This window comes from Geotrypetes seraphini, chromosome 4, assembly GCF_902459505.1.
Source record: "Geotrypetes seraphini chromosome 4, aGeoSer1.1, whole genome shotgun sequence".
In the NCBI taxonomy this organism is placed as follows: domain Eukaryota; kingdom Metazoa; phylum Chordata; class Amphibia; order Gymnophiona; family Dermophiidae; genus Geotrypetes; species Geotrypetes seraphini.
In genome coordinates this window covers 41,445,271-41,470,874 of record NC_047087.1, presented here as the reverse complement: position 1 = coordinate 41,470,874, position 25,604 = coordinate 41,445,271, and the positions used below count along the sequence as shown (strand labels likewise).

General features: G+C 44.1%; 1 protein-coding gene across 8 annotated transcripts in view; it reads left to right on the top strand.

Moving 5' to 3' along the window:
- Window positions 1-18,477, top strand: part of DPY19L3 (dpy-19 like C-mannosyltransferase 3) — a 127,402-nt gene extending 108,925 nt beyond the window's left edge. For 5 of the 8 annotated variants that reach the window (XM_033940403.1, XM_033940405.1, XM_033940402.1 and 2 more), the window contains exons 18-19: window positions 5,897-6,055; window positions 18,112-18,273. In XM_033940403.1, the coding sequence (XP_033796294.1) occupies window positions 5,897-6,055; window positions 18,112-18,273 (321 nt within the window). Of the gene's footprint in view, window positions 1-5,896; window positions 6,056-18,111 lie in introns of all 8 variants that reach the window. The other 3 variants (XM_033940399.1, XM_033940406.1, XM_033940400.1) reach the window with 2 other exon arrangements.
- The last annotated feature ends 7,127 nt before the right edge of the window (window positions 18,478-25,604 follow it).

Here is a 25,604-nt window from a genome sequence, read left to right as displayed (position 1 = left end):
TCTTATTCCATGCTACCGATCCAGGGCAAGCATTGCCTCATGGAAATTGTCCAAACCTTTCTTAAAACCAGCTATGTTAACCACTCTTACCACAACCACTGGCAACGAGTTCCGGAGCTTAACTATTCTCTGAGTGAAAAAAAAATTTCCTCCTTATTAGTTTTAAAAGTGTTTCCCTGTAACTCTGAGTGTTCCCTAGTCTTTGTAATTTTTGACAGAGTAAAAAATTGATCCACTTGTACCCATTCTACACCACTCAGGATTTTGTAGACTTCAATCATCTCTCCTCATTTGTCTCTTTTCCAAGTTGAACAAACCCTAACCTCTTTAGTCTTTCTTAATTTGAGAGGAGTTCAATCCCCTTTATTATTTTGGTTACTCTTCTTTGAACCTTCTGTAGTTCCACTATATCTTTTTTGAGATAAGGTGACCAGAATAAAATTCAGTACTCAAGGTGAAGTCGCACCATTGAGCAATACAGAGGCATTAGAACATTCTTTTTCTTGTTAGACCATTCCTAACATCTTATTTGCTTTTTTGGGCTGCTGCCACACATTAGGCGGAAGGTTTTAGTATATTGTCTACAATGACACCCAGATCTTTTTCTCGGGTGCTGACCCCCAAGGTGGACCCTAGGAACTGGTAACTATGTTTTGAGTTGTTGTTCCCAATGTGTGCATCACTTTTCATTTGTCCACATTACATTACATTAGAGATTTCTATTCCGCCATTACCTTGCGGTTCAAGGCGGATAGAAATTTCATCTGCCATTTGGATGCCCAGTCTTCCAATTTCCTAAGATCTGCCTGCAATTTTTCACAATCTCTATGCATTTTAACAACTTTGATCAGTTTACTGTCAGCTGCAAATTTAACCACCTCACTCGTCAATTTCCAGATCATTTATAAATAAGTTAAACAGCACTGATCCCAGTACAAATTCCTGTGGCACCCTCCTCCATTGAGAAAAATGGCCATTTAACTCTACCCTCTGTTTTCTATCCAGTGACCAATTCCTAATCCACAACTGATCATTGCCTCCTATCCCATGACTCTTTAATTTTCTCAGGAGCCTCTAATGAGGAACTTTCTGAAAATCTAGATACACTACATCAAACTGCTCACCTTGAAAGTCTGATGAGTGTTGGGTTCCAAAGGCATACAGACTACATGTCCTCAAGCTCAGAATAGTCTTGGCAATGATCCAATGAAAGTAAATCTGTAGTAGAGAATGACACGGGGAAAAAATCTGTCCCTGTCACTGCCCCGGCCCCGGCCCACCGTCCCCTTCACCGCCCCGTCACAGCCATTCCCTTCACCGACCCGTCTCCATCACCGCCATCCCCTTCACCGCCCCGTCACCATCACTGCCATCCCATTCACCGTCCCCGCAGCATCCATATAAGCCTCAGTACTGCAATATTTAGCTTATTCTTCCTTATAAATCAAAGTTTTGGCTGCTGAACTGGAGAAAGTTGTTCAGCTGGCAGGGCTTTGTTTATAAATTTTTATCAACACAACTAATATACTACTTTATCCTAAAGCAAAAAAAGAAAAAGAAAATAAATAGAATTTTTTTTTTCTACCTTTGTTGTCTGGTTTCTGCTTTCCTCATCTTCTCATTCAATTCCTTCCATCCACTGTGTGTCTTCTCTCTGCGTCTTCCATTTGCTCTGTTACTGTGCCTCTCCCTTCACTCCCCCCTCCAATTGGTCTGGCACCCATCTTCTTCCCTCCGCTCCCCCATAGTCCGGTGTCTGTCTTCTTCCCTTCCAGCATCTTCTCCCCACTCTGTCTTCCACATTTCCCTTCAGGGTCTGTTCCTCTCCACCCTCCTTCAATGTCTGTTCTATTCCTTTCCACCACCACCCTACTCTCCCTCCTTCACCATCTGTTCCTTTCTACCACCCTTCAGCTTCTCTCGCACAGCCTATCTATCTACTTCCCTCCCTCTTACTTTCGTGGCACATTACAATGTAATTTGTGCAAGCTGCTGGAGCCTGCGAGCTCGGTCCCCAAACAATCTCGCTTCTGTGTTCTTATTTTCCCCATTTCTAATATCTCCTCTATGTATCTGCCATTGCCCTCCCCATGTGTCCATATACCATCCCCATGGCATGTATGTCCCCTTTATGTCTCTGTCCCTTTATGTCTCATGCACATAATTTCCCCTCTGTTTCTGTTACCTTCCTGTGTCCAGATTTCCCCTCTCTTCTTCTTCCACACCAATGTGTCTCTTCTCTTCAACCCCATCTAGCTTCTTTTCCTCTTTCTTCCCCCACCCTGCTTCCAGCATCTGGCTCACCTGCCTGTCCTCCCCTTTCTTTTCTGCTCTGGGTTTCTTTCTCTCCCTCTTCATCCCCTTGGCCCAGAATCTCTTTCCCTTTCACTCCCTCCTTCCTAGTGTGAGCCGGTCAAGCAGCCCCCTCCCGCCCAATTGCAGCGTTCCGTCAGCTCCCTCCCTCCCTCCACCTCATCTTAGATGCCGAGTTTGCCAGCTTTCTTTTTTGCCCAGCCATATGCGTTCAAAAACCCGCGCACGCACGGCTGCTCAGTTGTTCAATCTTCTCCTCTGACGCAACCAGAAACAGGAAGTTGCAGCAGAGGAGAAGATTGAACAACTCGAGCAGCCGTGCGGCTGGACGAAAAAGAAAGCCGGCAAACTCTGCATCTAAGGTGAGGTGGAGGGAGGGAGATGGCAGAACGCTGTGATCGGGCGGGTGGCGGCTGCTAGACCGTGCAATCCTTGATTGCCTCACTGCGGATACAAGACCATTCACCGCTCCACGGGGCGGTGAATGGCCTTGTCCCCATCCCCGCAGTGACCACTATTTTTTCTTTCCTCGTTTTGGCGGGTTACCCGCGGCTACTCACGGCTAGCTGATCAAAAAGAAGTAAAAAAAAAAAAACCCAAAAAACTTCCAAACTGCTCCACATAGGAGCAGCTGCTGTCTCACAAGACCACCACGATGGTCAGCCAGGCAAACAAACCTGGGCAACTGAGCATAAATAGTCAGATGCTGGATGCCAGATCAGGAAACCACTTCAGCATCTGAGCCCTTACACTAGAGCTGGTATCAAGTACAAAGGGCTGGCTGTTGTAAAGGACTCGCAGGAAACTGCAACGTGAAACGCAGTTTTTTCTCGCTGAGTTGTTTGCAAATGGCGGAGAAGCCTCAACAGAGAGAAGCCATGTGAGCCAACTAATCCTGTAATAGGATGGTTTTGAAAAGTAAGTTCCTTCTGCCGATAAGCTTTCAATATCGAGTCTTTGATGGCAAAGTTGAGAATCTGAAGAATGACCACTCGGGGTCTAGGCATTCCCTCTTGCTTCTGTCCCAAACGATGAGCGCGCTCAATACGCAGCGGGCCCAAAGCATTAGTAATAAGCAACTCCTCTGCCAGCCATTTTTCCAAGGTAAGTAGCAGCTCCAAGTCTAACAAAGTCTCAGAAATACCCACCAGGCGAATGTTATTCCTGTGGGAATGATTTTCTACATCCTCCAGCTTGTCTTTGTAGCTAGCCAGTTTACCCTGCAGGGTCTTAAGCTCCGCATGCACCGTCATGAGGGAGTCTTCAGCGGAGCTAACACACTGCTCCGCCTCTGTAACCCGGGCATTAAAATCGGACACAGTATTAGACAGCGTAGTTAGGAAATCATTGACTTTGTTAAGCTTAGTTCCCAATGCCTGAACTACTGCATCCATTAGGCAAGCGACCAACTCCTCACTCACCAGCTCGGGCGTCTCCGCGAGGCCCGCCATTTTCTCCACCACTCCAGCTGCCTACTTGAGACACCCCTGTTTCCCAGATGTAGTGCTCATATCAGACCCGTTCTTGTGCACAAACTTGTCCATGTGATCAGTAAAGGCTAAGGAAGTCACTTGGTGTAGAATTTAGCAGCAGAATATAGTCCAAAGAGGCTGGTTGAAAGGGAGAACCATGGAGCTTAGAAAAAACATATCCTCCCTGCTCACTGCATGACCATGCCTTCTCCCCCAGCCCAGCATTGTTTAAAGAGTAGAGCAGAGTAATAGTTTGGGATGCAGCTACTCAAAAGGCTATTGTCTGATTGAAGGCTATTGTCAGAAGGCTATTGTCTGATTGAAGGCTATGTCATATTCGAGAGAGACTCTTTCAATCTATGGGGAAACTTGCTTAATACGTCAGTCCCTTGCTGAGAATCATATCTTGCATGCTATTTAAACTGGTTGACAAGAGAATTTAATAGTAACATAGGACCCTCTGATGAAACCAGCAATACAACGCTAAGGGGCTTATAATCAAGAAAACTAAAACATCCAATAAACTGCCTAAGTTGGCACTTGGGACATCCTAATTGCCAGAACGTCCAAGTGCTGATAATCAAAAACCCTTTTCCTGGATGTCTAGCAAGACATTTCTCCCACTGTGCATCCAGAGTTCCAAGGGGCATGCTGGGAAGCATATTATGGGTGTGTTGTGGGCAGGCTTAACTTGGACATCTTGTGACAATAATTGAACCTTTTCTAAGACATCCTGGATGGAATTTAGACGTTTGGAGCTAGACCTGTTTTAGAAGCATCTAAGTGCCACAAAAGGACCCAAACTAACCAGATGACCACTGGATACATTAAGGTCTGACTCCCTCACACTCGCCCATTGCTCACTAACCCCCCTCATACTCCCCCCCCCTAAATCTGAATGAAAGAGTACATATCTTTCTCTAGAACAGCATTACTTGGTATGGGAACGCCTAGTAGAGCATCACACTTAAGAAACCTGGTGGATAGGCTAGTGAACCATAGAGAGAAAGATCTACTCTAACCACTACATTTATGGTAAAAAATGTGAGCCCACTAACACCCACCAAAACCCTACTCCATTGCCATATAGATGCCACCTGCATCCATGGTAGGTTGATGGTAGATTTTGGGAGAGTTTTGAATGGATCAACAGAAATTATAAGGGGTATATGGTGAGATGTACTTCTGGCACTCTATGTGAAATGCACAGCAGTGTCCTCTAAGGTATCCCACTGCTTTTTTGGCATGTCTTTGTAGCCAGTCCATCACAATGCTGGCCTCCCATGTCCAAATGGTCTGGATTTGGACATTCTCAACTTGTACGTTTCTGTGGTTGAAAATGGGGTATAAAGTTAGGCATCCTATGGGTTAGACATCCTATTATTAGGATTTATTATTAGGATTTTATATACCACCTATCAAGGTTATCTAAGCGGTTTTACAATCAGGTACTCAAGCATTTTCCCTATCTGTCCCAGTGGGCTCACAATCTATCTAACGTACCTGGGGCTATGGAGGATTAAGTGACTTGCCCAGGGTCACACGGCGCAGCGTGGGATTTGAATCCACAACCCCAGGGTGCTGAGGCTGTAGCTTCAACCACTGCGCCACACACTCCTGGCCTAGATGGCCAGGTAAACAATTTAAAAAAAAAATTGGGGGATGTCTAGCGGATCAGCTTTCGAAAATGGGTGTTTCTGTGCTTATGACGTATAGTGGGAAACATCCAAATTGAAATTAGATGTCCTTTTCGAAAATGTCCCTCTTAAGTTTTAAAATTGTGATTTTTTTTTTTTTTAACACAGCCATCTGTAGTATGAATGAAGAATTAAGTCCATCTCATCATGAGTGTCTTAATTCCTTAGGGTCACATATTATTGGTTTTCTTTTTCTTGTTTAATCTTGGAACTCTGAAGTATTACCTATGAAACTCATACTAAAAGCAATCAAAATAAGGAATTATATAAAACCCCCACTCCAGCTACCAAGACTGTATTGACTTTTGATCTGTCTCTGCATTTATTTTATTAAAGCAAGATTAAAAGAGCCACTCTGCATCAGCACCCTTCCCCTGTCATTCAGCAGGTTTCTGTCTTTCACCTATTTGACAGGTTTATCAGATATATGCAAAGAGATCTCCCGAAGAGGTCCACAGTATACTGAGATCCTTTGGCACAGACTATATGATTCTGGAGGATAGTATATGTTATGAAAGACGACACAGCAGAGGCTGTCGATTGCGTGACCTGCTGGATATGGATAATGGACATGTAAGTACTATAATTATAATCAAGAACTTCATCAATACATGACAGTGGAAGCTTTTCTTCATTTAATTGGATTCAAAAAAGATTAAAACTCAAATGCTAAACTTTGTTTTCCATGAGGTCGATATTCAAAGTGATTTAACAATTCAGAAATGGCCGCTGCCCAGTTAAATCACTTGTGTGGGGCTATCCATTGATATTCAACAACATTGAACTGGGTAGTACTACTGAATATCATCAATCTGCTAAAATAGACAGCTATTTTGTGGGCTGTCCAGCAGCAGAGTCGGCACTTATGCAGTTAAGTGATGATATTCAGCACTTAACCACCTAAATCAAATCAAACCTTATAAAAGTCAATCCTATGTTTATCTGATGTCTCTTATGCAGTGAATATCACACTTAACCACATAAGAGAAAGTCAGCCGCGTAAACCTGGATATTCAATGCTGGTGCCCAGATATGGCCCAGTATTGAATATCTAGTACTAATACCTGAAGTAGCAAAAAAAAGAAATGCTCAACACCACCAGCTTAATATCGAGCTCCATATTATTAGAGTGATTTTCTAAATGTAATGATAAAATTAAGAGGCCTATTTACTAAAGTGTAGCAAATTTTTGCAGTTATTTTATGTTACTTGTAACTAAAATAATTAATGGTGACTGCAAATCCTGTACAATAGCTGTTGGGGTGTGGCTAGCATCTACCTTGTAGATGCTTTACAGGACAGATATTTACTATATGGTAAATTCATTGGTAGACAGTGTGGTAAATACATCCATACTATCTGCCAGTGGTTAACCCTGTATCCTATAATTAGCATCCTACACACACGCACACTCCTGCAATCAGCATCTTACACACACTCAGACTCGCACACACTCAGTCTCTCATGCACACTCACACTCAGCATCCCACTGACTTCCCATCCCGCTGTGATGAGGAATTGGATTTACTCAGGCACTTACCAGGGATGTACTTAGTGGGTTAATTCTGGTAAAGGAGCAGTCCTCAGATGTCTTCTGCAGCCTGGGTTTAAAATAGCTAAGATTGTGGTGTATTTAGATTTTAGCAAAGCCTTTGACAATGTTCCACACAGGCGTCAAATAAATTGAGTGCCCTTGAAATGGACCCCAAAGTGACGGACTGGGTCAGGAATTGGTTGAATGGAAGGCGACAGAGGGTAGTGGATAATGGAGATCACTCTGAGGAAAGGATGTTACCAGTGGTATGCTTCAAGGTTCAATTCTTGGGCCTTTTCTTTTTAACATGAAGGGCTGTCAGGTAAGATTGGCCTCTTTGAAGATGAAACTAAAATCTACAATAGAATAGATACTTCTAATGGTGTGAACAAAATGAGGAAGGACTTAGCGAAGCTTGAAGAATGATCTGAAATTTGGCAGCTAAGAATGAGTGCTAAAAATGCAAGGTCATGCATTTGGGCTGCAAAAACCTGAGGGAATAGTACAGTTTAAGGGGTGAAGAACTTTTGTGTACAACAGAAGAGTGGGACTTGGGTGTGATTGTATGTGATGATCTTAAGGTGGCCAAACAGGTTGGAAAGGTGATGGCAAAAGCAAGAAGGATGCTAGGGTGCGTAGGGAGAGGTATGGCCTGTAGGAAAAAGGAGGTGTTAATGGTCCTGTATGAGATTCTAGTGAGACTCATTTGCGATTTGCAAATTTGCGATTCACATACTCAGTCATTCGCGGTATTTTATGACCTCCTCTTCTGGTCAGAAAATACCACAAATGACTGACCAATGGAAAAGCTCTCTTACCAGTTCTACACAGCCAGCTTTCCCTTCCCCAACCTGTGGTGTTCCCTCGCTTCAGCATTCTCCTGGGGACTTGGAAGGGGCTGGCGCGTGCAAGTTCGGGGAGTCTGACTGCAATGAGCGCTGGGACATCTCAATGATGGGCCTGTCCCTGGTGCCTCCTCAGTCATTCGCGGTATTTTCTGACTGCCTCTTCTGGCCTCCAGAATTGTACATAATATTTTAAATGAGGTTTCACCAAAGTCTTATACAGGAGCATCAATACCTCCTTTTCCCTACTGGCCATGCCTCTCCCTATGCAACCTAGCATCCTTCTAGCTTTCGCCATCATCTTTTCAACCTGTGTGGCCATCTTATGGTCATCACATACAATCATACTCAAGTCCTGCTCTTCTATCGTGCACAAAAGTTCTTTACCTCCTAAACTGTACCATTCTCTTGCAGCCCAATGGAGTGGGGGTTCTACAAGGATAGATGCTGTGCTACCATGTTGGTCATAGGAGGTCTTCCTGCCCCCACCCCACAAATACCTGTTACTGGGAAGAGAATTGCAGAATCGGGTTGCACCCTGGTCTTGTGACTTTGAACTGGTGTAGGAGGTATGCAGAGCTGATCAGGTTACAGGTAGGAGAGGTGCCAAGGCTGTTGCAAGGAAAGAGTCTTCTGACACTGATATTGGTGGAATACCCATCTCTTTTCTGTCTTACTGACCCTTGAAATTTTTGGATTTAGACAGACAGGATATTCTCCACAGGTTATTACATTACTTTTACAGGTGCATAAAAGGTCTACCTCCTTGGCCTATTCCAGAGTTGGAGAGTATTTAAAGCCTAGTGTAGGGAACAAGAAGTTGCAATGTTGCAGTCTTCAATGCTTTGCCTTTGGCTTTTCTTCAAGAAGAGTTCCTAAATGGCATAGGTGGTAGCACTCGCATGTTTTGCACACCCAGTTATGATCCATTTTTGAAAGGAGTAGCATACCTTAAACTTCAAGTACATTGAGTCCATCTGACTTGGAACCTCAATTCTTGTTCTATGAGCTCTAGCAGTTTCTACTTTTGAACCATTATGTAGGACATCTTCAAAAATTATGTTTCTGTTGCTATTTATTTGGCAGGAAAATGTCAAAGTTACAAGCTTTGTCTTGTGATTAATTTTTAAGATTCACTGAGGCAGATGTTTTCACTCACTTCCTTTTTTCTTATCAAAATTTGTGTCTGCTTTTCACATGGATCAACTGGAAGATTGTGGAGAAGTGTTTGTGGTTCAGTCTTTGATGTGGTTTCTACAACATATTTGAGTTTAAAAGCATGTATCAGTAGTTTTTCAAGGGTCTGAAGAAAGGAGAAACCACAACAAAGTCAACTAGAGCTGTTTTGACTCAAGGAAGCAATAACTTCATCTTATATGCTAGAGTGGTTCCAAAAGGTCTTGGGACCAGATTCACTAAGGCCACGGATTGGACCGGATCCGTGAGTGATCCGATCTGTGGCCGGGGGGCTGATTCACGAATCGCCCTCATGCAAATGAGGGAAATTGGAATCACGCCCCCCAACCGACCGCCTGGATCGCTCTACAACGATCCCGATGCTTTCGTAGACCATCTGTAAATGGTCTGCGCAGGCGCTGGCTCTCCATGCCCGACAGAGCAGGAAAATTTACTTTTTTTGGCTTTTTTTTCTTCGCAAGCCCGTGATTTTAACCCACTTTAAAACCAGCGGGTTAAAACCACAGGCTTGCACTGCAGGGAAGGGCAGGAGAGTCGGGGCAGAGAAGCAGGATCGGGGCAGAGAAGCAGGGCAGAGAGTAGGGTGGCAGAAGGCAGGGCAGTCGGAAAGGTCCTGAGCAACTGGTCCTCAGTAGTTGCTTATTTTTGGATTGGTCAGCCCAGTCAGTGTCCCTCATTTTTTTTAGTGAATCGCTGCCTGCCTACATTTGAATGCCGTTCCCCCTCATTTGCATTCGCAGATCAGAGGATGATCTGGATAGAGGTTAGTGAATCAGGTCGGAGGGAAATCAGATCGCAAAGTGGTCAGAACTTGATCGGTGGGCTTAGTGAATCTAGCCCTTAGTGTACATTTGACCAGAGGAATTGTGGCATCCTGGGCACTGGTACAGACTGTATCAGCTGTAGGTATTTGTAAGGCAGCAACTTTATCATCCCTGAATTCTTTTTCTAAATACAGTGGTGCCTCGCATAACGGACGCCTCGCACAGCGAACGCTGCGCACAACGAACTTTATGTCTTGATTCGTACAACGAACTTCGTTTCACACAACGAAGTCGCCCGAGCTGCATCCTTCCGCGCAGGCACTGCGCTTAACTGCCCTCTCTCCGCCTGGCTCCCTCTTGCCCCCCCCGACTCCCCGACACGATCGGGGCAAGAGGGAGCCCAAGCCCTCTTGCCCCCCCGACTCCCCGACACGATCGGGCCAGGAGGGAGCCCAAGTCCTCCTGGCCACGGCGACCCCCTAACCCCACCCTGCACTACATTACGGGCAGGAGGGATCCCAGGCCCTCCTGCCCTCGACGCAAACCCCCCCTCCCCCCAACGACCGCCCTCCCCAAGAACCTCCGACCGCCCCCCAGCCGACCCGCGACCCCCCTGGCCGACCCCCACGACACCCCCAACCCCCTTCCCCGTACCTTTCTGTAGTTGGCCGGACAGACGGGAGCCAAACCCGCCTGTCCGGCAGGCAGCCAACGACGGAATGAGGCCGGATTGGCCCATCCGTCCCAAAGCTCCGCCTACTGGTGGGGCCTAAGGCGCCTGGGCCAATCAGAATAGGCCCGGGAGCCTTAGGTCCCTCCTGGGGGCGGGGCCTGAGGCACATGGGCCCAACCCGACCATGTGCCTCAGGCCCTGCCCCCAGGAGGGACCTAAGGCTCCCGGGCCTATTCTGATTGGCCCAGGCGCCTTAGGCCCCACCAGTAGGCGGAGCTTTGGGACGGATGGGCCAATCCGGCCTCATTCCGTCGTTGGCTGCCTGCCGGACAGGCGGGTTTGGCTCCCGTCTGTCCGGCCAACTACAGAAAGGTACGGGGAAGGGGGTTGGGGGTGTCGTGGGGGTCGGCCAGGGGGGTCGCGGGTCGGCTGGGGGGCGGTCAGAGGTTCTTGGGGGGGGGGGCGGTCGTTGGGGGGAGGGGGGGTTTGCGTCGAGGGCAGGAGGGCCTGGGATCCCTCCTGCCCGTAATGTAGTGCAGGGTGGGGTTAGGGGGTCGCCGTGGCCAGGAGGACTTGGGCTCCCTCCTGGCCCGATCGTGTCGGGGAGTCGGGGGGGCAAGAGGGCTTGGGCTCCCTCTTGCCCCGATCGTGTCGGGGAGTCGGGGGGGCAAGAGGGCTTGGGCGCCCTCTTGCCCCGATCGTGTCGGGGAGTCGGGGGGCAAGAGGGCTTGGGCTCCCTCTTGCCCCGATCGTGTCGGGGAGTCGGGGGGGGGGCAAGAGGGCTTGGGCTCCCTCTTGCCCCGATCGTGTCGGGGAGTCGGGGGGGCAAGAGGGCTTGGGCTCCCTCTTGCCCCGATCGTGTCGGGGAGTCGGGGGGCAAGAGGGCTTGGGCTCCCTCTTGCCCCGATCGTGTCGGGGAGTCGGGGGGGCAAGAGGGCTTGAGCTCCCTCTTGCCCCGATCGTGTCGGGGGTGCCAAGGACCACACGGAGTCACCCACCGTACCACCCGATTCGGGTAAGCGCAGGTATCGGTGGGTGGCTTATTTGCGGGGGGGTGCCTTATTTTACATTTTTTTCTAAAAAGGGGGGGCTGTCTTATTTGATGGCCCTGCCTTATCATCGGGGAAACACGGTAGAAAAAAAAAAAATGAACAGTTAAGTCCCAGTTTTTGCCGCTGAGACTCTGCCCTCTCACTGTAAAATTAGACTCTACTTAGTCTGTCTTTAAATTTAAAAAATGTGTGTTGTTTTAAAAAACAATTATGTTTTTAGATGTATCTAAATAAAAATAATAACCAAAAATTTATCTTTTTTTATGTCATCTTAGCATATTTTATGCTGCAGAACGAATTATTTTTTTTTACATGTATTCCTATGGGAAAACGCGTTTCACATAACGAACGTTTCACATAACAAACTTGCTCCTGGAACCAATTAAGTTCGTTGTGTGAGGCACCACTGTACTATCACAAGGGAAGATGCAGCCTTTAGGGGAGTAGAGCTGTGTTCACCCTGATTAAGGAGTTTTTGTTAAATCCCATAGTATAGACTGGTCTGGTGGATGATTAAAAATAAATAAAGAAGCAGCAGTGTGTTCATACCTGCTAATTTCCTTTAGTCGAGAATTGTCAAACCAGTCCAGAGTTCAACCCCAAGTAATAGGCTGTGAAAATGTTTATGGGTTAGTACATGTTTTTACAAAATTTAGATATGAGATACAAATGAGGTTTTGACTCATATATATTCCTTACTTTTAGGCAAACCTTTTTGGTTCATTACTAGATCTCAGTAATGTGCAAAAAAAGTATACTTTTGGGTTGTTGTTTTTTAAAGCAGTTCTGGCCTTTTCTTACAGCAGTAGAGTTATGGACTCCAGGGGACCTCTGATCCTTGTTAGCTACTGAGCTCAATTGGACCCCTACCCAATCCAGTGTATTGAAATCTGAAGGTTCCTCTTTTGGAGAAAGCACTGCCACTTAATCAAAATCTTCTTTAGCCAGGATGAGCCTCACCAACCCAGGGCATAAAAGTCTGAAGGACAGTTTCAGAGAAAGCCATAACCAAAATCTGGGTGTTGACCTAAGCTTCCTGCCTCCCTCTCCCCGACCCTGATTTACTCCATAGGGTCTCTGGGGAAGAGGGCAGGAATGTTCCCCACTATCTTCATAGCTTAAACCCTGTGTTAATAACACCACCCTCCACTTGTAACACTACTTGCCTTAGTCTTCTGAGTGATGAGAGAACTTGTATTGTCGTAAACTTTAAAGGTTTTGCTTAGTACCAAGCAGAGAACAGAGTAAGTTTATAGTATTGTCAGATTTGGATAACCTATTACTAATTCATCTGCATGTTAAAGTTAATATAATCCTAAGAGATAACACTAGCATTTATGAAATATTTCCTTATATATCTGAATTTGTAATCCAGATAAAAATTTAAATTTGCTGTGAAAATAGATTAACCTGATCTTACGCCATAGTTCTCATTTTGTTTTGATTTGTAAAAAAAAAGCTTCATTATAAAGATGATTCAAAAAATATGCTGACATTTTAATATGAAAAATGTGAATTAGGGAACTGGTCCTATTGACAATAATTGGACTTGCAATAAATAATACCCAATTCTATGAATAAATCAGAGTTTACACACCTGTTAGCAATAATCTCTTCAGTTAACTTCCATTCGGCCAGGACAAATGTCAGAAAGTTCTGCTTCACACAGCGAGTGGTGAACGCCTGGAACTCTCTCCTGAAAGAGATGGTGGAGGAAACCACCATTCTAGGATTTAAGGGAAAATTGGACACACATTTTCTTGCAGGACACATTGAGGGATACGAGTGACTAATGTATTCACCAGGGTACGCCTGGCTGAGCCGCCGCGTGTGCGGATCGCCGGACTGGATGGACCCCAGGTCTGATCCGGAGTAGGCATTTCTTATGTTCTTATGTTCATCATTTATAAACCACTTTATCAATAAACAACTGATCAAAATAGTGTATAATAATATACAATCATGGTTTGATTCTTGAAACGTGTGTCCTGATTGCAGGTGGCAGTAGGCGTCCTACCGCCATCTAGCAGCCAATCAGGATGCACGTTTAAAAAAAAATTGTTCAAGGAATGACGCTTACAAAGACACATAGGGATGCTTAAGCACGCCCAAGGCGGGGCGCGGTTTCACCCAGAAATGGCCTTGGGTGTGCTTACGCATCCCTGCACGCCTCCGTAGATGCGAGAAAGACATCTTAAATGTAGACCTGAAAAATGCTGTCCTACATTTAAGGCATCTGTTCAGCGATGTAGACGCGATTCTCTTTAGGATGCCAATTCATGATTTACACACGATCGGCAGCTGCCTCTTAGGTGTCCTAAAGAGAATCAGGCCCTCAGTGTATATTATACAAAACATATACAAAACTGAGGCAGGTATGCAGAAGCGGAAAGGTGATGGTGATGGGGGACTTCAACTATCCAGGGATAGACTGGAGTATTGGGCACTCAAACTGCGCAAGGGAGACCAAATTCCTAGAGGTCATGAGGGACTGCTTCATGGAGCAACTGGTCAAGGAACCAACACGGGGTGACGCCACTCTTGACCTAATCTTCAACGGACTAGAGGGGCCAGCAAAGGAGGTGACAGTATTAGCCCCGCTAGGTAACAGTGATCACAACACGATCCAGTGCAGGCTAGAAATTGGATCATCAAAGGGGAAAAGAACCACAACGACAGCACTCAACTTCAAAAAAGGAAATTATGATGCCATGAGGGAAATGGTGGGAAAAAAACTCAAAGGTAACATAGGGAAGATGGATTCCGTAGAAAAAGCCTGGACCTTACTCAAGGGAACTGTGCACGAAGCGCAAAACCTGTGCATCCCCAAGTTCAGGAAAGGGTGCAAAAAAAATAGAACAAAAAACCCAGTGTGGATAACAAATGCAGTGAAGAAGGCGATAAGCGACAAGAAAGCATCGTTCAGAAAATGGAAAAAAGACAAAACAGAGGAGAACCAAAAAGTGCACAAAGAACACCAGAAGGAGTGTCACCGAGCGGTTAGAAAAGCAAAAAGAGAATATGAAGAGAGACTGGCAGAGGAAGCAACAAACTTCAAGTCGTTCTTCAGATACGTCAAGGGGAAGCAACCGGCAAGAGAAGAAGTGGGACCATTGGATGATGGAGACAGGAAGGGAGTGGTAAAGGAAGAGAAAGAAATAGCTGACAGGTTAAATGAGTTCTTCACGTCAGTTTTCACGAGGGAAGATATAACCAACATCCCAGAACCTGAAGAGAGCGTAAAAGGAGACCAAGATGTAAAACTGGTCAATTTAGAGGTAAGCCAAGAAGATGTACTCAAGCAGATAGACAGACTAAAGAGTGACAAATCTCCAGGTCCGGACGGCATTCACCCAAGGGTACTCAAGGAACTAAAAAACGAAATAGCGGAGCCACTTCGACAAATATACAGCCTATCCTTAAAAACCGGAGAGATCCCGAAGGACTGGAAAATAGCAAATGTCACGCCCATCTTCAAGAAGGGCTCAAGGGGAGACCCAGGAAACTACAGGCCAGTGAGCCTGACCTCAGTCCCAGGAAAGATGATGGAGGCACTGATTAAGGACAGCATCTGTGAACACATCGAAAACAATGAGCAGCTAAAACCGAGTCAGCATGGCTTCTGCAAGGGTAGGTCATGCCTCACAAACTTATTGCACTTCTTCGAGGGGGTAAACAGCCATGTGGATAAAGGGGAATCTATAGACATCATTTACCTTGACTTCCAAAAAGCCTTCGACAAGGTACCACACGAAAGGCTGCTTAAGAAGATATGGAACCACGGGGTACAAGGGGTGATCCACCGATGGATCAAAAACTGGCTGGCGAACAGGGAACAGAGGGTTGGCGTAAAGGGCCATTACTCAGACTGGAAAGGGGTCACGAGCGGAGTTCCGCAGGGGTCGGTGCTGGGACCGCTCCTGTTCAATATCTACATAAACGACCTAGAGGCGGGAACCAAGTGTGAGATTATTAAATTTGCAGATGACACCAAACTATACAGCAGGGCTCAAACCAGGGGAGACTGCGAAAATCTCCAAAAGGATCTAACGCAGCTGGAAAAGTGGGCCGAAAAATGGCAAATGAGCTTCAACATAGGGAAATGCAAGGTCATGCACGTGGGGAAAAAGAACCCGATGTTCACATACAGAATGGGGGGAACACCGCTAGGGGTCAGTAACCTGGAGAGAGACCTGGGAGTGATGGTAGACGCAACACTGAAGGCATCAGCGCAGTGCGCTACAGCCTCAAAGAAAGCTAACAGAATGTTGGGTATCATTAAGAAGGGTATTACGACCAGGACGAAGGAAGTCATCATGCCGCTGTATCGTGCAATGGTGCGGCCGCATCTGGAGTACTGTGTCCAGTACTGGTCGCCGTACCTCAAGAAGGACATGGCAGTACTTGAGGGAGTACAGAGAAGAGCAACTAAACTGATAAAGGGAATGGAAAATCTCCCATATACCGACAGGTTGAAGCAGTTGGGACTTTTCTCACTGGAAAAGCGGAGACTTAGAGGAGACATGATAGAAACCTTCAAGATCCTGAAGGGCATAGAAAAAGTAGACAGGGACAGATTTTTCAAATTAAGGACCACCACAAGTACAAGGGGGCACTCGGAGAAATTGAAAGGGGACAGGTTTAGAACAAACGCTAGGAAGTTCTTTTTCACTCAGAGGGTGGTGGATACATGGAACGCACTTCCAGAGGCTGTTGTAGACAAGAAAACATTAAATGGTTTCAAAGAAAGTTTGGATAGATTCCTAGAAGAAAAAGGGATTGAAGGGTATAGATAGGTATAGACCACTACTCAGGCAATGGGCCTGATGGGCCGCCGCGGGAGCGGACCGCTGGGCAGGATGGACCTATGGTCTGCCTCAGCGGAGGCAACTTCTTATGTTCTTATGTTCTTATTATATGAAATATAACATTAAGGGGGAATTCAATAAAGTGCTAAGCGTGTTAGTATGCGCTAACTGCTAAAAATGACCATTATATTCTATGATTATTTTCACTGGTCCACAGCGGGCCACCACGCACTCAAACTATCTCATTGTGCTGGGCTTTATGCTCCCACCACTCGTCATTGGATCCAGTATATAATATTTTAAACTTTTTTAAGAAATAATTTAGTATAAATGCTAAAAGTACTTAGTTTTTGCAAGACGCTATTCAGGGGGGGTAAATACACCATTCACCAACATGTTTCGCCCGTGCGATTCAAAGGGCTTTATCAAGGTTCCCACTCCATAGAAACATAGAAGATGACGGCAGAAAAGGGCTACAGCCCATCAAGTCTGCCCACTCTGCTTACCCACCCCCTGTCTATGCCCTAATGACCCAATTTCCTGATCTTGACCCTCGTAGGGATCCCACATGGGTATCCCATTTATTCTTAAAGTCTGGCACACTGTCTGCCTCGATCACCTGCACTGGAAGCTTGCTCCAATGATCAACCACTCTCTCTGTGAAGAAATACTTTCTGGTGTCGCCATGAAATTTTCCGCCCCTGAGTTTGAGCGGGTGCCCTCTTGTGGCCGAGGGTCCCTTGAGAAAGAAAATATCATCTTCCACTTCGACACGTCCCGTGAGGTACTTAAATGTTTCGATCATGTCTCCCCTCTCCCTACGTTCCTCGAGAGTGTAGAGCTGCAATTTGTTCAGTCTCTCTTCGTACGAGAGACCCTTGAGCCCCGAGATCATCCTGGTGGCCGTCCGCTGAACCGATTCAATTCTGCGCACATCTTTACTGTAAGGTGGCCTCCAGAATTGCACACAGTACTCCAGATGAGGTCTCACCATGGCCCAGACCATTGCATCAGAAACGACGCAATGGTTTCTGACGCAATGGTTTCTGACGCAATGGTTTCTGACGTAATGGTCTGGTTGAATAGCTTAAGAGGGCGTGGGAACCTTGATAAAGCCCTTTGAATCGCACGGGCGAAACATGTTGGTGAATGGTGTATTTACCCCCCCCTGAATAGCGTCTTGCAAAAACTAAGTACTTTTAGCATTTATACTAAATTATTTCTTAAAAAGGTTTAAAATATTATATACTGGATCCAATGACGAGTGGGAGCGTAAAGCCCAGCACAATGAGATAGTTTGAGTGCGTGGTGGCCCGCTGAGGACCAGTGAAAATAATGATTAAATAATATATTGTTGAATGAAGTAAGGCAAAACTGTGAGATAACATCTTACAGCTGATTTCACTTTATTTGGGATTCTCTTCATTCCACTATACTATATTAGTGCCTCAGTCTACATTATATTCTATGGGCATCTTTAGCAGTACGTACTAACATGCTTGACTCCCTTTATTGAAACCACACACACCCCCAATAGAAAAATCACAGCGATAAAGACAGATCCCTAATATGGCAATACTTTTAAAATCGAACAAATGTTGGAGTCTGTTAACCACTGATTTAACAGGATTCCTTTTCTAGCATGTATGCTTGGTTTAATCACTGTATACAAAAACTGACACCCTAGTATTACTTGGATTTCTGTTTTCAATAACTACAAATAACTCTTCTCTGTAATCTGAAATTTTAATAACAGATCATGGATGGACCAGGAGAGAATGAACCAGACTTGAAACCTTCACCTTTTCCTCGTTTTTGTGATGAAATCAAGAGAGATCTGCCTTCTTATTCCATATACTTTACCCCAGTGTTCAGAAATAAAACATTTCATGTTTACAGGCTAGCTAAGAAGAAGTAATATATACATTTCTATTGCAATAGATTGATGCTGTAATGAAGTACTGAGTCATTGTTTACTAAGGTGTTATGTTTTTTTCAATGCTATAAAAAGTGTTATACTTTGGATGTATTTTTTTTAAAGAGGAAAGAGCAGCTTAGTGGTTCGAGCTACAGCCTCAGCACCCTGAGGTTGTGGGTTTAAGACCCACGTTGTTCCTTTGTGACTCTGGGCAAGTCACTCAGTCCTCCGTCGCCCCAGATATGTTAGATAGATTGTGAGCCCACCAGGACAAGTAGGAACAAATGACTGAGTACCTGAATGTAAACCACTTAAACAATTAATAGGTGGTATATAAATAACTTAAAAATTAAGATGGTTATCATCCTTGCTTTAACCAAGCTAATTTTTAACCACTTGTTCTCAATAAGATATGGCCCCCTAATTCTGTAATATTTTACGGGCAAACAAGCTGTTTACAAAGATATTAAGGAAAGGTTGTAATTCATAGATCAATTTTTTTGGATCTTGGTTGTAACGGTGTGATTTTATATGAAATGCATATTATTCAGTGCATGCCAATTCTGGATCTGGGCATTTTAGCAACTTCAGACCAGTAGGAGTCAATGTTGCCAAATCTTTTTGTTTACAATGGTCCCAATACATATTCAGACCCACAGTCTATGGTGATCCCGGATATTCTATGCTGGGGCCAGGTACAACCATCGGCATTGAATATCCAAGTCAAAGTTTGCCACTGAGGATTTAGCCGGCCAAGCTGATATTTAGTAGCTGGCTGGCTAAGCTAAAAGGGCAAAAGGTAGACCTGCTGTCTAGCTGCTAGCCTTAGCCGGCCAGCCGCTGAATATTGGCAGTAGTTGGTCACTGGCTAATCCAGCAAACCAGATATTCAGCAGAAGATAGCCAGCTAATTGGTAATTAGCCAGCTAGAAACTGTTCCTGGCTGGCTATGTGCTGCTGAATATCAGGGAGAATGAAATTTGCTAATTGTTGACACCTTTTGCATCAGTGTGAAATACTGTGAGATCACTATGTATTTTGAGACTCTGATGGTGAGGGCTATTAGAAAAATGCCCAATAAATACACAGAAATACTTAACACTCAATCTTTTGTTTATATATTTTTTCATGAGGCATCAACATTCTTCTTTCAGTTCTTCTTTTTTCTTTAGAGCCTTTTCAGGTTATTCCTAATCATTGTTTGTTTCAAATGAGTTCTATCTGAAGTGGACAGGTAGCCTAACGGTTAGAGCAGCAGACTAAGAACTAGGGAAGTCCACTTCAAATCCCATTCCACCTCCTTGTGATCTTAGGACATATCAATTAACTTTCTATTGCCTTACAGTAGATACAAATTTAGATTGTAAACCCTCTAGGGACAGGAAATAACCTGCACCTGATTATGTAAGATTTTTTTTTTTTATTTGTCCATGAGTAATAAAATGTTCTTTCTTAATTGCCTATGACACAAAAGTTTAGAAAATGGCTATCATTCCTCTCAAACTTTGGTTTTATGACCAGGACATTGATATTTTGAAATTTACCTTTTTTGCAGAACATTCCAGATTGATTCCAAGCTGAGTAAACTTAAGGGCCCTTTTGCAGGGCCGGCTTAAAGGGTAGGCATGGGCCTAGGGCCCGAAATAGGGGGGGCCCGCTGCAGGAACCACCCTCCCTATTCTGCCGCTGCTGCTTTCCTTAACCAGAAGCAGCGGCAGTAAACTTTAAATCAGGGGTGTCCGTCCTTCCTTCCTTCTGTGCCTCCCTCCAGTGGGTATTTAGCTGCTGGCTGGCTGCCTGCAGTGGTTTTTCCACTTGAAACCGCGGGCGTTGACTCCTTGTGCAATCCACGGCTGCATCGGAAGCATTCTCTCTGATGTCATGACATCAAAAGGCTTCCGACGTAGCCGTGAATCATGCAAGGAGCTGACGCCCATGACTTTGAGCGGAAAAACCACTGCAGGCAGCAAGGGAGCCAGCCAGCAGCTAAACACTGGCCAGAGGGAGGCACAGAAGAAATGCTGCTGTTGCTGCACAGGGAAGGGGGGAAGAGAAATGCTGCTGCTGCACCCAATTGAGGAGCGAGAGGGAAGGAGGGAGAAGGAAAAGGGAGAGGAATGAGAGATGCCAAATCTATGGGAGGGAGGGAGGGAAAGGAAAGGAGATACCAACCATGGAGGGGGAGGGAGAGATGCGAGGGCATGGAGGGGAGGGAAGAGACAGATGCCAGACCAGGGGAAAGGAAGGAAGGAAAGAGAGAAAGGAAGGAGAAGAGATGCCAGATAATGAAGGGGTAGTTGGAAGGAAAGGTAAGAGATGCCAGGGCATGGGGGGAGGGTAGTAAAACTAAGGAGACAAATGCCAGACCAGAGGGAGAGCAGGTGCCAGAGCATGGGGGAGGGAAAGAAAGAAGATAGAGATGCCAGACCATGGTATGGAGTGGGAAGGAAGGAAGGAAAGGAGAAGAGAGAGATGCCAGTGCATAGGGGAGGGAGGTGGAGACAGAAAAATGGAGAGGGGGTGAAGCTGAAATGAATCATGTATAGAGGAGAGAAGGGGCACAGGATAGACAGTTTATGGAAGGAGCATAGAAAGAGGGAAGATACCATATGGAACGAGGAGAGGGCGAACAGTGGATGGAAGGGGCAGAGAGAGAGGGCAGACAGTGGATGGAAGGGGTTGATGCTGTATGGAAGATAGAGAGAGAACAGATGTTGGCTAGAAGTGAAGACAAGATGATTAAAGCAGAAACAATAAAGCTAAACTAAACCTTAAGTTTGTATACCACATCATCTCCATAAAGATAGGGTTCTGCACAGTTTACAGATAATTCAATAAATGAGGGAAGGACATAATAAGAAACTAGAGGTTATGAAGAGGATAGCTAGCTTTACATTTTAAATAGATAGCTTTACGTTTTGGAGAAAAGCCAGATTTTCAGGTGCTTTCGGAATATTTGGAATGAGCCTAGGTTCTGCAGCGGGGCAGGGAGGTTATTCCAAAGCTCAGTGAATTTGAAGAAAAGGGATTTCCCTAATTTACCTGCATACATGACGCCTTTTAATGAGGGGAAAGATAGTTTGAGTATGTGAGCGGATCTAGTAGTGTCAGGTCTTGAAGAATTCTAGGATAGTGGGATTAGGGGAGGAAGAATGCCATGTAGGTTCTTGAAAATTAGGCAGGTACATTTAAAGTGAATCCTAGAAATCACCGGAAGCCAGTGAAGTTTTGACAGAAGCGGGGAAACATGATCAAATTTGTTTTTTTGCGAAGATCAACCTAGGAAAGTTTAGAGTCAATAATGATGCCCAAAACTTTGCTTGAGAATTCGATCTGCAGTGTGGGACCAGAAGGTAGTGGAATAGCGTGGGTAACTGATCTAATTTTGGGTCAAGCCAGAGTAGTTTTGTTTTGGATTCATTCAGCTTCATTTGTACAGAGAGGGCCCAGGATTGGAGTTTTGTTATGCAAGCTGTTATATTTTCGGTGAGGTTAGTGAGGTTTGAATCTATCTCAAGAAGGACAAGGATGTCATCTGCATATGTAAATAGAGTTTCAAAGGGAGATAGATGGAAGAATTTCAAAGAAGACATATAAATGTTGAAAAAAATAGGGGACAGATGTGATCCCTGGGGAACACCACATAGCGGTCTCCAAGGAGAAGACATGGTATCCATTCATATTAACAGTGTAAGAGCGGGATCGTAAAAATTTCGAGAACCAGTCTAAGACTGGAATCAATGCCTATCTCAGAAAGTTGGTAAATTAGGCCACAGATAGATCGAATTGTAGTAGGATAGCAAACTTATTTCAAGATTGAAGTTGTTGAATCTTTGAGATTAAAGAGGCCAGCAGGGATTCAGTGCTGAAATTGGGTCTGAAGCCATATTGGCAAGGTAATAGAATGGAAAATCTCTCTAAGTAAGATGAGAGCTGAGTGGATATAATAGCCTCAAGCATTTTGGTCAGGAGAGGAGTATTTGCTATAGGACGATAGCTGGAAGGGGAAAAAAATAAAAGGTAGAAAAAATTTTTTGGTTGCTTTAGAATAAAATAATATTGTAGTTGTATTGATAAAACTTTTCTAAATAGAAAATAAAGTAATCTTTTTATTGGACTAATTTTAATACATTTTTTTTACTAACTTTTAGAGACCAACACCCCCTTTCTCCGGTCAGGACAGTATAATGTAACAGCAGTATACTATATTGACCTGGAGGCGGCTTTGGCCTCTGAAAGTTCATTGGAAAACGGATTAGTCCAATAAAATGGTATATTCTTATTTTCAATTTTTGTTTTATTTCTATTTGTTCATTTGTAAAGTGGTGATTGTCAGATTCTTCAAATTTACATCTGCTATATTTATATTTTGCAGAGTATTAGGGGGCTATGTATCTTTGTTTCTGTGGTGTTTCACTGTATGCAGTTTGGCTTCTTGGCGGTTCAGTTTAACCTTTATCTACATATTTCTATTTTTAGTTTGTGATTACTTATTCCATACTGGGTGAGGGTGTATCTATGTTTTGTGTGTATGAAAGACATGGTTTTCTGTTCGTGTTGACTAGCCTTGTTTGGCGAAATGCATCGGGCATGGTTCTTGGAAGCACCTTGAATAAACCTGATTTGAATCTCCTTATTGTCTGCCGATCTTCTTTTGTTTCATGTTGGATTCTTTGGTGGTCTGCTTGCCTTGTTGTTTCATTACAAGTTAACATACATGGAGTGGAACATACTAGAGGAGTTACAGATTTGGTTGTTTATCCATATATATGGATTACAGTTGGTTGACATAGGTTGACATAGAGTGAGCCAGTTGAGAGGCATTGTAAACTTGGTTATTAATATAGACTTATACAGTATTTTGGATAGTATTACTGCTTTACAATATATTTGAGCACTTATATAAGTATGAAAAGAGTTCAGAGTTAAAGTCCTGGGTAAGTAGATTGGAAGGGAAGGAAGGGAGATTTGTTCAGAGATGTTTGGGGGTTGCATAGAAAAAAACTGTGCACTGGTATGCTAATCTTTCTTTTGAATTTAAAAAAAGAAAGAAATACAAGTGGAAATAAAGAAGTAAATAAGAAAACAGATAAATGGGAGTGTGGCAGGGCCAGGGGGGCCCAGTGTACTTGTGTGCCTAGGGGCCCTCGAAGAATTAATCCTGCCCTGCCCTTTTGACGTCTATTAAGCTTTTTTTCTATCTTCTTCACCCATCAAGATGGGCTCTGCTTCTGCCACAATGTGACCAGTCTATTTGAAGCAATTGGAATTACCTGTTACCCGAAAGAGAAGCAACTCTTCATTGATAGCTCATCCAGGAGCATCAAAGCTGTGCTGCTTCATATCGAGAACAAGTACCTATCTCTTCCATTGGCTTACTCAGTACATCTCAAAGAGAATTACAACAACATCAAGACCTTACTAGGTGCCTTGAAGTATGACTAGTACTGCTGGGAGATAATCAGAGATTTCAAAATGGTGGTTTTACCAAGATTCCCTGCTTTCTTTGCCTTTGGGACACTACCAAAGGCGGGACTGGCTACGGTAGACCGAGTTCTCTGTGGAGAAAACCACCATCAGTTGAGAACCAATGGTGGACCCCTGGAAGGTGCTGATGCCACCACTGCATATCAAATTGGGCTTAATAAAACAATTTGTCAGAGCTCTAGATAACAGAGTTGGCAGCCTACAAGTACCTTCAACACATCTTCCCTAATCTGTCTGATACAAAGGTCAAAGCTGGTGCTTTCAGACCACAGATGAAGATCCTGGAGTGCAAGGAATTTCCCGAGAAGCTAAGTAGGAAGGAAAAAGCAGTTTGGAACAGCTTTGTTGCAGTGGTTCGAGAGGAATTTCCCAAGAAGCTAGCTAGGAAGGAGAAAGCAGTTTGGAACAGCTTTGTTGCAGTGGTTCAAGACTTCCTGGGCAATCACAAGGTCGAAAATTATGTGGAGTTGGTTGAGAATCTGATGAATAATTAAAGTAAAATGGGCTGTAGGATGTCTCTCAAAGTCCATGTCCTTGATGTTCATCTTGAGATATTCAAGGAGAACATGGAATCATACTCAGAGGAGCAAGTTGAGTGCATCCACCAGGATATACTGGCCTTCGAATGCTGCTACCAAGGACAATATAATGAGGACATGGAGACTACATCTGGGAGCTGATTTGTGAAATCTAAAAAAACTACTCACTTTTAAATCATCTGTGGACATCTTTGTATAACTTCAGTATAAAAACGTCATTCATATGTTGCTTTTTATGACTTTATAAGAATGAAAAGATGAAAATTTGGCATTTTCACATTTTAAATAGGTAAATTACAAAATTTGACTATCCTGGTCACAAAAGCAAAATTTTATAGAAATAAGACATTTTCTAAACTTTGTAGGCATGAGCAATTAGGAAATTACACTTACTGCTCAGGAACAAAAATTGTGTTACATAGGGCTTCTTTTACCAAGGTGCGCTAACGTTTTTAGCGCACGCTACACACCAAGAACTAACGCCAGCTCAATGCTGGCGTTAGCGTCTAGCGCGCGTGGCAATGCAGCGCGTGCTAAGTACACGCTAAAACTGCTAGCATAGCTTAGTAAAAGGAGCCCATAGTGTTTATAACACATCTTGAGCTACAACTGAAAGACAGTATAAGCTAATTTCAAAATCCATTCCTTTCCCCCCAAAATGCTGTTCTTTGCTGCCATGCTGATTGCTTGACAGGTGGATGTTTTATATATAATTTCTGGCACATTTCCAAGTGGTTCAATAAAAGTTCTGTTTGTTCTTTTGAATAAATAAATTCAAAATTTTTTTTCTAACTTGCATGTGAATAGAAAGTCTGTATAAATTAATTGTCGGAGTTCTGACTAATTTGAAGTAATTCTGAAGAATCAAGGTGCTTTATTTACATTTTTGGAAATAAAAAAGTTGCCCTTTTCTATAGCATATTCTCATTTCAAGAAGTACCACCTTTATGTATATTTAACTTTGATAGCAGTGCTATTTTAATGTATATTTTTAAGGCGGAACAATTAACAGGTTAATAGCACAATTAGGGGTCCTTTTACTAAGGCACGCTAACCGATTTAGCACACTAATCTTTAGCGCACACTAAATTGATTAGCGTAAGTTAATAAAAGGACCCCTTAATGCGTTAATTGTTTAACAGTGACAAATTTTAACAGGATTAACGGGTCTGGCTGACAGCACTTCCAGTGTGCTCCACCGGAAGTGGCCAAAGACAACATCAGAGGAATGTTGTAGTACTGTTTCCTCTTTGCTGTTGCTGCCCACCCCTTCAAGGGAGCAGTGGCATAGAGCAGGAATGTACA